The 12,960-nt window shown below is 37.6% G+C and overlaps 1 protein-coding gene across 1 annotated transcript in view; it reads left to right on the top strand.

The window, feature by feature from the left end:
• The window catches only part of LOC116184748 (coiled-coil domain-containing protein 171-like), a 40,696-nt gene that overhangs the window by 21,337 nt on the left and 6,399 nt on the right, over positions 1–12,960 (top strand). Inside the window, exons 12-19 of the mRNA XM_077790446.1 lie at positions 1,370–1,871; positions 2,615–2,731; positions 3,563–3,789; positions 4,414–4,597; positions 5,831–6,027; positions 6,495–6,640; positions 8,228–8,282; positions 9,475–9,588. Coding sequence (XP_077646572.1) covers positions 1,370–1,871; positions 2,615–2,731; positions 3,563–3,789; positions 4,414–4,597; positions 5,831–6,027; positions 6,495–6,640; positions 8,228–8,282; positions 9,475–9,588 — 1,542 coding nt within the window. The remainder of the gene's footprint in view (positions 1–1,369; positions 1,872–2,614; positions 2,732–3,562; positions 3,790–4,413; positions 4,598–5,830; positions 6,028–6,494; positions 6,641–8,227; positions 8,283–9,474; positions 9,589–12,960) is intronic.

The following is a 12,960-nucleotide window of genomic DNA, read 5'->3' as shown; positions in this document are numbered from 1 at the left end:
GTCCTAGGGTGATGTTATGATGCTTGTATCCCCAGTTGTGTGTTCTGTTTATGCTTGATATTATGTTCTGTGCTTTCAGAACTGAGTCTGAAAGCGAAGGTTTCTTTTGTCTTGTTATCAGCTGGCTCACCTCTCCCCATGGTCTGCTGTCTAGGAGAGGCTTTGCTTGCTTGCTCTTGCTCCTGCTTTTGCTTTTGCCTTTGCTTTTGCTTATTAGTTAGTTTAGCTAAGCAGTCCAATTTTTTTTTCCCTGGACTGTTTTCTTTCCCTCTCCTGAATATCACTCCAACCTGCTCCGGACTGGGACCTGGGAAACACTGAGAAACCCCAGGAGCCTGCATTTGGTGATCTGCAGCAGCCATCCCCAGTGTCGGAGACGGAGAACTGGGCGACCACGCCCAGAAGACACTTTCTGGATTTGTCATCTCTTCAGAGTGGTGAAAGAGTTTTTGTCATCTGGTGTTGTTAATAATTTTTTTTCTTTTTTGTGCTGGGGAGTGTCTTGTTTGTTAAATAAACAGGTTTTTTTCCCACTTCTCTTTGAGGAAATTCTTCCCGAACCAGGTTGGGGCAAGGGGCCATGGGGGTTTTCTTTCTGGAGCTCCTTCCAGAGGTTTTCTCCCGAATTTGCCCTAAACCAGAACATGATACTACAGTGAGAAGTGGTTTTAAAGTGTGAAACTGCCACTGCTTGTTAGATGAGTTATTTGCAATCCAAAATGTTACCTGTTATTCCACAACCACAATTTCCTGTCTTTACCATCACATTTCTTCACACCTGTTTCAATTAGAAGCATTGTGAATAAAGGAAATAGATGTCCCTTGTTATTTGTGAGTTGCTGCAACTTACTTCACAGAATAATGTTGTAGTTGATGCAGATTTCAGGACTGGAAGTCTTTGCATGCTGAAAAATTTAATCTGTCTAGCTTCATGTTCCAGCCTTCCTTACCTTTTTTCTCTCACTTATGCTGGCTTTCTGCTTGGTAGAGCAGTGCTCTCCCTGAAATTGGAGGTTGTTACTACTATTGTTAAGTCAACTCATAAAACTGTATTGTGGGCAGACAAGCGGTGTTGGACCTTCTGTGAGCTGTCACTGTATTGGTGGATTGTTGTTAGAAATCAGGAGTCCAATTTGCAGTTGATGATCCTGTAAATTTCCCTCCTATCATTGTTTTGGTTTCATATATCTGATTCTGTAATAGTTTACTAGAAGGAGACACTTTCATCACCATCATTACTAAGAATATTTGACTCCTGTAATGCATCATTTGAGTGGCAAAATGAAGAATTTTCTTCTTGCTCTCATCTAGGTAAAAACAATCTAGTTAATATTTCTTCCTTTTATTTTTTGGTTTGTTTCTGTCACAGGAATGTGAAGAAACAGTGCAGAAAAACAGGCAAAAACTGTATGGTCTTGAACAAATCCGTGAGAAACTGGCCCACGAAAACTATTCCATGACAAACACATTATCAAATGCTTACAAGGCACGCTCATCCCTGCTGGCAGCCTGTGCACTGCTGTCAGGGGCCCTGTGTCCTCTCTACAGCAGACTGGGTGCTGTGTCTTGCCAAAGAGACATTCTCCAGGAGCAGGTGAAGCACCACAGATTATTGAACCAGAAGATCATCAGCCTCCTTTATGCTCTCCCTACTAATGTGGGAAACAGCCAAGTCGAAGGCAGGCTGGGGCAGAGAAGAGCCAAGAACCTGGTTTACATCTTCCGAAGAGCCGTGATTGCAGTTCTGGCTGCTAACAGGCTGAGGGCTCTGGCCCAATATTCTTGCACCTTTTTTGTCTGGACAGATGGCTCCAGAGGATGCACTGGAATTCAAGTTTGTGTGGGAGAATCCAGAGGCAGGCATATGTCACGTAAGTGAAATGTGCTTATGACAAATTATATGGTTGAGGAATAACAAAGAGCAAGATTATTATTATTATTGTTGGGGCATAAAGACATATTTAATGACATTTGGACAAATATTATTTATGGATTTATGTTTCTTATGTTGCTTGACAAATGTATTTCACTCTAAGAGGAAATGCCTAGTTTTATGTTAAGCATTGCAGGTAAAATTGCAATTATGCACATGAATTTAACGCTATCTGATATTTTTCATATTTGTGTTATGAATTTCAGAACTAGGTGCTACAGTATCTTTTCTGTGGTAAATATCTTGCAGTGTTCCTAAATTATTAACCATCACCTTTTCTTTTTTTTTTTTTTTTTTAGAAAAGGTATTTCCTTTTCTTTTTAAAATAATTTTTAATATTTATTTCCTAATAAAACCCACAAAAATGGCTTTCTGATTCAGGTAAAATATTAGCATAGGATTTTGAATTTTTCTTTAGAGACTATGTCTACTTGCCTCTTTCTGTTGCCAGATCAGTTTATACGTCCCTCTGCAAGGACAAACGGTATCAAAAATGTTTTGCAAATTAGAAGATTAATCTACTTTTTTTTTTAGTAATTCTGGAAGCATGCTTAAAGTGGTCTAAATTGTCTTGACTAATTTGTTGTTTATATGCTTATTTTTGGTTAATTTCTCAAAGAGCTTGAGTGTGCCATATCTTAGTGATTCACTTATCCTGCTAGCTGCAATTCTGTTTCCCAGGTTTTGAAGAGGAAGGAGTTGACTGCATTGAAGCACTTGACTGGTTAACTAGCTCTAACCTCTATACTGTAATAATCAGCTCCATCTCTGAACTGGAGGATGTTCTGAGCACACAAGGTAATTTTAACACTGTATTGTTGTAGCAGAAATATATTAAAAATAAGTAAGTAAGGGTGGTCATATAATTTCTATTTTTATGATTTTATCTAAACTATTCTGCGTCATAGCTCTGAAGAGATATTTCTGAATATTATGATAGACACCTTTGACGAGAGGTTATATCCTGAGCTAGTCAATGCAAATTTTAGTGGGGCTGTTTCCCTGAAGGAGTAATTTTATTGCAGGGTAAAATAATAACCGTCTTCTACAATCTCTGAATCATCACATCTCTGTACTATTGGAACAGATTCATTTTCTTTAACAGCTGATAGGATATTTTATATATATTTTATAGCCATGGAAGCAGAAGGCTGGAGAGTGTTTCTAGAGTTTATTTACAGTGAGAACTGATACAGGCTTCCTTGATTCATCTGCATTGCTGCCATCCCTGGTTCTTTATTAATCTCTAGTTTCAGAATCCCGACAATTTTGTCACAGAAAAAAAGGCTATTAGAAGAGGGATGATTATGTGAATAAAGGGAACTAGCAGGAGAAAGACAAAGTGATGCATTTTCCAGAAGGCTAAATACTAAATTGGTATAAAAGTTGTCATTGCATCAAATGTGCTTAGATGCAGTTTCAGGCACTTTTTTCTTTGATCATGTTGTTTTCAATAAATTGAATTAATATCCTTAAAAAGCAAAGTTTGAACAGTGTTTCAGATTTAGTATTCTGTTTTTCAGAATATTTACAGGTTCCATCCTGTATAAATGAAAAAGTACATGATATTACAAGAAATGGGAAGTAATAACCTGTTTGATGTTTTCTTTTTGTTGCTGTTTCTCAAAGATGTGCACTCCTGGCTTTCTGGACACTCACTCATCAGTGCAGCCAGGAACTGCTTTGCAAAACTGATGGACAGCCTGAGCATACTGATGGAGACAGTTCAGGGGAAACCTTGTGGGTGCAGAGCTTACCTGGAGAGGGACTCCCTGATACAGAGGCTGGCTCGTGGGCTCCACAGAGTAAACGCCCAGGCCCTGGAAGCTGGATTGTATGACAGACTGCCCAGCACAGTAAGCAGATTTACAGTTCTCTTTCATGGAAACAGAAGGTTTACAGCAGCAGTGAAGCTCCCTTGATAGCACCATTTAGTCCATGACAATGAAGTACCACTATATGGACACTCAGAAGTTGATTTGTCACACATTAGGGTGTGAATAGGTCTTCTCTTTTATTGACAGAGAATTTTTGGAGGAGGTTTAGTGTATCCAAATAAAAGATTTTTTTTTCAAGGTCTATCAGATCTGCATTAGCTTATAAGAGCAAATTTGCTTCTCGCTTGATGTAAATGTTAAGGATGCTTTTTATTATGATTTTCTACTTTCTCGTGTTTACCATCCTTTCTTTCAGTAAAGATAGCCTTCTTCCCTTTAACCAAAATGAAAGGATAAATTCTTTCTCCAATAATCTTTTATTGGAGACTTTAGGTGAAAATAGTACTTCTATGTAAACAGAATTTGCAGTAGCCTTTGGTAGGGTTGGTAGGTGACAGGTTCATACTTTTGCCCTTGTGTATGTCTTTTAGAGGTGGAGGAAAAAAAATGATAGTTTTGTCTTCATTTTCTTGGGTCTTAAATATGATTTATTGCTGACATAGCAGATTTTATAGCCCATCAACTTTTTTTGTTTGCTGACAGAGAAACATAGCAATCTTGCAGCAAGAAATATTTGAATTTTCACGAAGGCTTCATGCAGCAGAAGTAGAGTCCCGCTCACTGCACCTGCAGCTTGCAGAATGCAGATGGGCTCTCAGTGAGATGCAAAAAGATGCTGAAAAGGCCCACAGTCTGCAGGAGCAATTAAATGAACTTCAGCATGTAAGTGCATTTGATTTGGAGGCTCTCTTGCTTCAAAGAGATTCTCCTTTCTACACATTTTTGATTTGTGTCCTTTTGGAAAACAAGCATAAAATTGATTTACTTTCAACAGACTTTTGCAGAAACCTTGCCTTGTAAATATCACTAAACTAGAAGACAGATGTATTTAGAAAGACCCCTTTTCCACTGGAGTTTCCTTTTGATTTGTAGAAGGAGGTATCCTATATAAATTGCGGTTTGGTGTTCATCAGTCCAGGTTCTCCCATTTGTTGGAAATGTTGTGATGGTTTATGTATCCTAAAAGAAGATTTCACTTCAACAGAGTAAAGTCAGCTGGAATGAGGGTATTCAATAAGAATGTTAATGAGAAGTTCATGAAATATAAATATAGCAGTTTAAACTCTGTATGGATGTTGATGAATGTTATAATAAGTACAATACAAATTTTAGTAGGTCTGTTTCCCTGAAGAAGTAACTTTATTGGGGGGGTGGGGGGGAAAGCCTTTTCCTATGTTCTCGGTAACACAAATGAACAAAATTCTCCTGAGTCTTTTACTGTTGCTGATTAACTTACTGAAACATTGTGGGTTCCCTAACCTGAAGCCTAGTTGGTAGAAGCTGGCAATGTGTCCCAATCCAAACAGTTCCAAGCAGATAATATCTGCTAGATGATGTCTCACTCATTGTCCTTCCTGTTCCTATCTAATAAAATGGATTTTTTTTTTTACTCAAAAATATCTAATCATCTTCAGTTCTGTTCTCAACAGGTTTTATTCCCTTAGTGCTTTGGGACAATTAGATGAAAATTTTATCACATTTTACTATCACATTTTAGATTGTAGTTGAAATACAGATAATGATTTTCCTTGAAGAATTATTTCTTCTTTCTGGAACAGTTTTTGGAGAAGAACAATCCACAAAAGTGTTTACAATGATTAATAAGCTATCCACTAAAATTTTGATCATTGATCTGCATATTTTTGCTTCTAAATATTGAGGTTTTGCATCCTAGGGTCCTAATTTGAATAGAACAATGAATGCCAAGACTTTACATGAATGTTCTTTATTAAAAAGACAGTAATTAACTGGTCTTCCATCTTACTGTTCTGTGATCTGTCTTCATGTTAAAAAACCCTCAATACTAATCCTAAGCATGCATTTGTTTTAAAATTTTGTATGTTTGCAAGTGGAACTTACTCAGTGGTAGGGAAACCACTGAATATAGTTACAGAATCAGGCACAACTTGTTTTTCTTTCCAGAAATTCAACCAAGACAATATACATGAGGAGTTAGATTATGCTTTGCAGCGTGAGCAGCAGGCAAGATCGCTTTTACAAGAACACCAGCGACGGCTTCAGGAGCTGAGTAATAGACTGGAATTGCACTCATTTGCCAGCCCAGATAGAAGCCAAGTCGCTGATGTATCTCTGCTGGTAAGCCTATTCTTCTGGAACAGTCAATAGAATTTTACCTTTTGTTAAATAAGCCAAATAGTACAGTCCTTGTGAAAATAAAGTAATGAGTAAATACACACACACTACTCAGTCTGATGGAATTTTAGGCTACTGAGAAAACACTTCAAAGACTCCTTTTTTTTTTTTTTAAGCTATCTATGTTTTATTTTTAACAATTAGAGAAAAAGTCTTCAGTGGGTGTTTGTGTTGGGTTTTTTGCCTACAATAATTTTGTTTTCTAAAACACATTTATACATAGCAAATATACTAAAAACTAGGGGTTTCTGAATCAGTAATGCTTTTTATAGGTAATTCATAAAACCTTAGTATGCAGTGGTCCAAATCTACTTCACAATCAATTTGTCTTCCATGTTGGTCAGTAGGCAGTGGCATAAAGTGAAGTTTATTTGGGCTAAAGAGTAACTCTGCTCTCTGTCTGCTGGCAGAACCTCCCTAATGCAACGGAGCAGCTGAGGAGCAGAGACCAGGTTCTGTATCACCAGAAAAGACTCCTGGAAGACACGGAGCAGGACCAGCAGCAGCTTCAGGAGACTCTTGAGGAGGCGGAACCTGCCCTCAAACTGGGAGTAAAGTGAGCACTGGGGCCTGGGGGATGTCACTTAAAGTGAATAAAAATTTAAATTCCTACTTCCAGGGCAGGGTTTTAGCCCTGTACAGTGTAAGGTTAGAAGAGAAAAGTACATATCCCTCTTTTATTTTTAAATTCAGGGATAGTCTTCTAAAAACAAAAATGTTAGTTCAAAATACTAGGTCATACATTTTATGCAGTTATCCCATAATAGTGCACCAAATTCTGGGTGCTGAAATAACTAGCAAACAAAATACCTGTGCTTTCTTACTGCTCTGACAACATGTCTTTGGCAGATCCTTAAAGTTTTGTTTACTTAAGAAAAGATTGTTTGTTCACCGTGTTCCCACACCATCTTTTTGTAGACAGATACAATTTCTTTATAGTAAATACAGAAGCATCAGATAGGGGACAGATCTTTGCCACCAAGGGTACTGAAACCCATTTTGGACCTAGCCTTTCCTGTGGTACAAGATAGATATTCCTGCTGATTTCAGGGAGTTTTGGATTTAGCCCTAATCCCCACACCACTACATGATGACCTAGAGTAAAAGGAAAGGCTCAGGCACTGGTCTTGAAAAGTGAAAAGGAGCCCCCTTGACTCAAAGGAGGTTATTGCTAAGCTATTTTTACACCATGTGAAAAATTAAATCTTTGCAGATTTTGTTTTCTAATACTTATCATAGCATGAAATATGTATTATGAATATTGTTGTTCCATGGCTAGGATCTAAAAAAATTTAGTTAATTAAAATTTCTCATCATACCTGGGATCATTCAACCCCTGAAGAGCAACATCTGAGAAGCTTTAAGGGTTTTATGCACCAGAGAAATAATGCAATTTGCATAGTCCTCAATGAAATGTTTAACAAGCTAATTAAAATTATCAGATCATACCAAATGATGGTAGGATTTGATCAAAGCAGGTGTCACTTGCAGAAGGATTTGTTCTAGAAAGCTTTCTGTTTTCATCCTGCCCCAATCTATTTTGGGCATTTCAGTAAAGAGCATTCCTTATGGCCATACATATATCCAGTAAAGGTTATTTTAATGTGAAGTGACTTTAAAACTGGAATTGTTTCCCTGTATAGAGCAGCTGAATGTCAACCAAGAAAGCTACCCTTCCCTTCATTATTATAGCAACTCTTCACAACAAATAGGGGTTTTTTCTCCTTTTGGAACATATAAACAAAGCAGATGAAATAAACAGAATCTGTCTGTGTTTTCCAATACAAGAATATAATACCACCCTGCTAGAGACTTTTTATGACCTCTATATCTAAGCCATGATACTTGTTCATTAATAGACCTATAATTACATCTACTTGAATTGCTTATCCTCAACAGAAGCAGCTTTCATATGGAAATGCACCAAATAGTGGCACATTAAGTATTTTTAGGGTTTGCATTGGAGATATGAAAAAGAGAGAAAATCCAAACAGTTTATAACTGTTATAATAATCAACAATTATTTTACAAGACATGACATCCATAAAGTAGCAGAAGATTAATTTCTACATTGGTAGAGCTTCAGTTCCATAAAGTTACTCCATTATTTTGTTTTGGTTTGTTTTTTTTTCTTTTATAATAGAGACAAAGAGTTGCTCATCAACCATATGAAAGCTGTGGAAGACGCCCTGAATGAGGTAAGAATTGGAAGTGTTGCCTCTGATTTGTGTTTCCAAACATGCCAAAGCCTTAGAACTGCTTCTTATCAGGGGAAGAGAGAAGTTAATGTAAAGCAACTTCCTTACTGTTGAAGTTTCCCTGCTCAACTTCTTCCATCTTAATAAACCACAGTGAAAGAAAAGGCAAGTTTTTAGTACACACGCAACTTGTTCTAAATGTATAAGTTATGCCAAAATTCACTTTCCTCCCCTCACTGAGCATTATTTCTGGTTGACAAGTGAAGACTAATGGAACACACAAATTTTATGGTTAATCCTCTACTGAATAATGAGAGGTCACGTACTTGGTGGCCATATTTGGCTTTGTGTCTGCTCCTTTAACCTATGAAACATCATAAATAGGAAAAGGCAGGAAATCATAACCTTTGGACAGAAACTAATGTGGTATTTTTTAAAATCATATTTTAAACTTAATAGTAATCTCAGGTTTTCCTTCTGACTTATACAATTGTGCCTTGGTATAGGATTATTTGAAGGTCCAATAAAGATGTACATATTAATTATTTAGGAGAAAGGACTATTTTCAACTTTAGCTCTAATGGCAGATGGTTTCATAACTGTTTTTAATCAAGAGCAGCATAGAGCTAAAGAAGTGTTTTCATTACCTTGGAGTGTTGATTTCCCTTACTACATCTTTAATTCCTAGCAACATGGGATTCTTTATTTTAGTTTCTGCATTCACCAAAACTGTTGTTAATTATATTTTCAGATATCTTTTTCAAGTCTCTTTCCTTTAATGTTCATAGAAAATGACAGAACCTAAACTGCGTGTTTCACCTATAGCAAACCGTGCTGATAGAAAATTTCCTTTGTGCCACCACCATCTTCATACTGGCTTCTTTCAAACTTTGGAAGTGAATGTCATGCAGCAACTGCCGTGTTTTTACAGTAATACATATGTGCCATGTCCTTGGACTTTCTCTTTTCTGACCAGGGCAAGGTGCTTTTTTTATTTTCTTGGTAGCATTCTCTCCCAGCACTGTGAGTTAGAGATTTATTTGCAATGAAAATTCAATCAGTTGTACTTTATTCATGGATGTTAGGTTCAGTGATCAATGCAAGTCTACTCAAGGGGCTCAAGGGGACCCAGTTCATCCCAGCTGGTGTGTATGAAGGAGAATTACCACTGATGCTGGGTTTTTCCCTTTAGGCCAAAGAGGAGGCCGTGGCAGGAGCTGCAGCAGCCACGCCGCTCCCCAGCCTGCAGCTGGAGACCCTTTCAGAGGAAGCAGTGAGGGGCAAGCCAGAGGCTTTGTCATTCCAGGTTAGAGTCTAAAACTAATCCTGTTTCATTTTTTGTGTTTTAATTTTCTTTCATTTTTGGCATCTGAGACACAACAGGCAGATAGACTTCTCTGAGCATGTGGAGAGCAAAAAGCTTCAAAACAATTACAGTCAACAGCAGAAAGACAATTTCCATGTATACTCTTGCACATGGTATTTCAGCAATGATGGTAACTTTTAATCTTGCAGTTACAGTGCTAAATAACTGATGGGAATACAAACATGGACAGAAGTATATGTACCTGAAAATTAATATCCCTCTATCTCCCTCTCTTTTTTCCCATTAATATACACAAGACTAATTAAAAAAAAAAAAACAAACCAAAAATACAAACAAAACTAAAACCAAGTAAGGTTCCCACAAAAAACCAAAACCAACCAAATAAAAAATACAAGATTTTCATACTCATTTTTGGTCAGTATCAGATTTTTTCAACTCACATATCTAGAATCAATTATGGGGTTTTGAGCATTCCTCATTTAAAAGAAACTGATATTTAGAATGTTTAATATAGAAGCTATTTTGCTCATGTAGCTTCTATATAAATATAATTATTATATTTATTATATTAATTAATTATAAATATTATTCATATTATATATAAATACTGATTTTGTTAGGACAAAACAGTAAGTAGGAAAAAAGATAAATTAACAGAAAATGTGCCATATTTTCAGCTCTAAACATAGATTCAGTGCAATGCCTCCTCATTGTTTTTAAGTTTGATGTCTTCTGCAGAAACTATCCATTAGTCTTTATAGCTGTGCAGAATATATTAGTGCCAAGACAGATTTTTTTTCCCAATGAAAGAACAAAAGGCAGTGAGTACATATTTCTTTCATTGTACTTCTCTGTCTGAAGAGCAGGTAATCAAGTAAATTGCAAGAATCTTAGACAAAATAAGTATTTCATACAGTGTGTAAGTTTCTGCAGTAATGCCTTACAATTTGTTCTAGATTTTCTGTTCTAATGTAGTATAAAATTGCAGGATCAGGGTCACAAAATCAAACATTCAAGAAAGGCAGATTCTAAGCTGAAAAATTCTCACTGTTGCTCTCTTGCATGCATACATGCCTGATAACGATATAAATTATGTATGTATTATCGTGTTTCTGCACTAAAAGATGGAAATACGGAATATGCAATACTTTGAGATTCCCATGAAGCTTAATTAGCACAGATGAACTTTTCCATCAAAGGGTAGAATTACAAATGTTTTCCCAGTACAGTGATCCATTTTAGAGCTGCACAAAAGGTTCCATGTGTGGCATCTTTTCACAGGAGGCATTGTGACAATCATCAGGTTTTAAATCCTGCTTTTCTAATTTGGTAGTGGATGCTGCTTCTTTTTTCTTTTTATCCCATCCCAACTCCCATTCTTTTTGACCTCACAATGATTGCAGAAGGATCTGCAGCCTGTTCCCTCTTTCTCTCCAGAAGAGAATCAGAAATACAAAAGGTTGCCTTTCATATTTGCACAAAGTGCTTGTGGTATAACTAACAAAGTAGAATACGTGCTGGGGAGTTTGCTGCTGGGGCAGACTGGTGAAGTTCTTGTTCACTTGGCAGCCTCAGGTGCACTTGGTAACTCAGGACATACACAAACAGCACCAATGGCTCACAGTCTGTGTCACTGTGAACTTTGTTTTCTCCATCCCTTTTCCTCTTTCTCCCCTTCCCCATCTCTCTTTCCCCCTTTTCCCTCTCTCTCTCTTCTGCCCTCATCTCTAGTTACTGTTTGATTCCTTTCCAAGCTCATTATTGAGGTTTTATTATGAAATTTGCCTTTTATAGACAGAGGTCACCTAATGGATTTTAGTTTTACTTTATGCCAAACTGTATGAAGGGCAATCCTGCAATCTTGAGTAAGGTAAGGAGTTAGGAATCACTTTAGGAGCACTTGTCATTAAAAGCAGTGGAGTTGTTTGCAGGCACATCCTCTAGAATTGCCTTAGTTAGTCTGTGGTGAGCAGAATTCAATTAAAGGCCTTATAATCTGCAAGAATCCTCTTTCAGAACTAGAACCACAGCACCAAGACATTTTGTAGATTCTTTCTGATGACAAAAGATGTGATATGGGTTAGTTTGGCACTGCTGGTTCCTAGAAACCATAATGAAATAATCTGACTGAATTTAGCAGTGTCAACAACTATTCTGAAAATCAGCAATGAGAAATCAAGGAAAGAAAAAACTACAAACATCATTGTCTTGGTTCGACAAGACAGGAGTCTGTGGAAGAGGGCAAAGCCTCCTGTGCAATGGAGAACGGCAAACCCCCCTCCCTCTGAATTACCAGGATCTTTAAATTAAAAGGCTCTCAGGCAAAGATGTGGGAATGGGAGTAACAATTCTTTACTAGGAGAAAACTAGACAACAATTTAAAAAGGCAAATGCAATCAGTACAAACAAAACCAGTGAGAAAGTCCAGAACCTGAGGAGTCGGGGTGCCCGTAGCAGTTCTGCTGGGACAATTGATCCCCTTGCAATGGTTGATGAGTTGCAGCTGAAGTGGTGATCTTTAGAAGGGTATAGTTTTCCTCTGAAGATCTGGTGGCAGTGGGGGCCGGTCTTCCTCTGCGCCGGGGTTGCCTCTGAGCTCCGCTGCCGTCGCCTCACTGCGCTCCGGCTGCTTCGCTGCGAGTGCCGCCGAAGAGAGCTGCTTCCCTGGAAATCCCGCGAAGAGAGAGAGCCAGCTGCCTCTCTCCCCAAAAGCTACCCCTTTAAACCATAATAGAGTGCTTGGCTTCCCCCTCTGGGTGGGACCCCTCACAATAGGATGATGTTACATTTACCAGCCTGGCAGTGAGTCAGTCAATAGTGTATAAACAAACCATTGCCTCTACGGGGCAAACCATTGTCTCTGAGAGAGATAACAAAAACCTGTCCAACCGGTTTGCCTTCAACAGATGGCAAATAGAATACAAGCTTATCTTACAACCCAGGACAATCATTGTAAATCAGTTTGTGGTAGTAAGCTGATTTTTGTCTGTATCACAAGTTTACATTCAAAAGACCAGTGTCATACTGTCTGAAGAGGAAAATTATCACAAATAAAATGTGATTAACCATTGTAAAGAAGATCAATAATTTCAACAATTAGTTGAGACAACTTGAGATACATATAAAGTTACCAGTACTGCCAAATCAGCTGTGCTCTCTTGTTCTGCTAATTTTATCATCAATCCAAACAATATGACGAAATTGGGACATTCTTCCACTGCACACATGGAAATAGTTACATTTTTCCAATTATAGTGCAATCAGATAATTGTTTGCAGAGTTCTGTAGGTTTGTGATGTATCTTTTGTTACTACCTTTTTTTTCTTTCTTTCTTTTTTTTTTTTTTTTCCT

Source organism: Lonchura striata, chromosome Z, assembly GCF_046129695.1.
Source record: "Lonchura striata isolate bLonStr1 chromosome Z, bLonStr1.mat, whole genome shotgun sequence".
Classification (NCBI taxonomy): Eukaryota; Metazoa; Chordata; class Aves; order Passeriformes; family Estrildidae; genus Lonchura; species Lonchura striata.
This window is presented reverse-complemented; position numbering and strand designations above follow the sequence as displayed.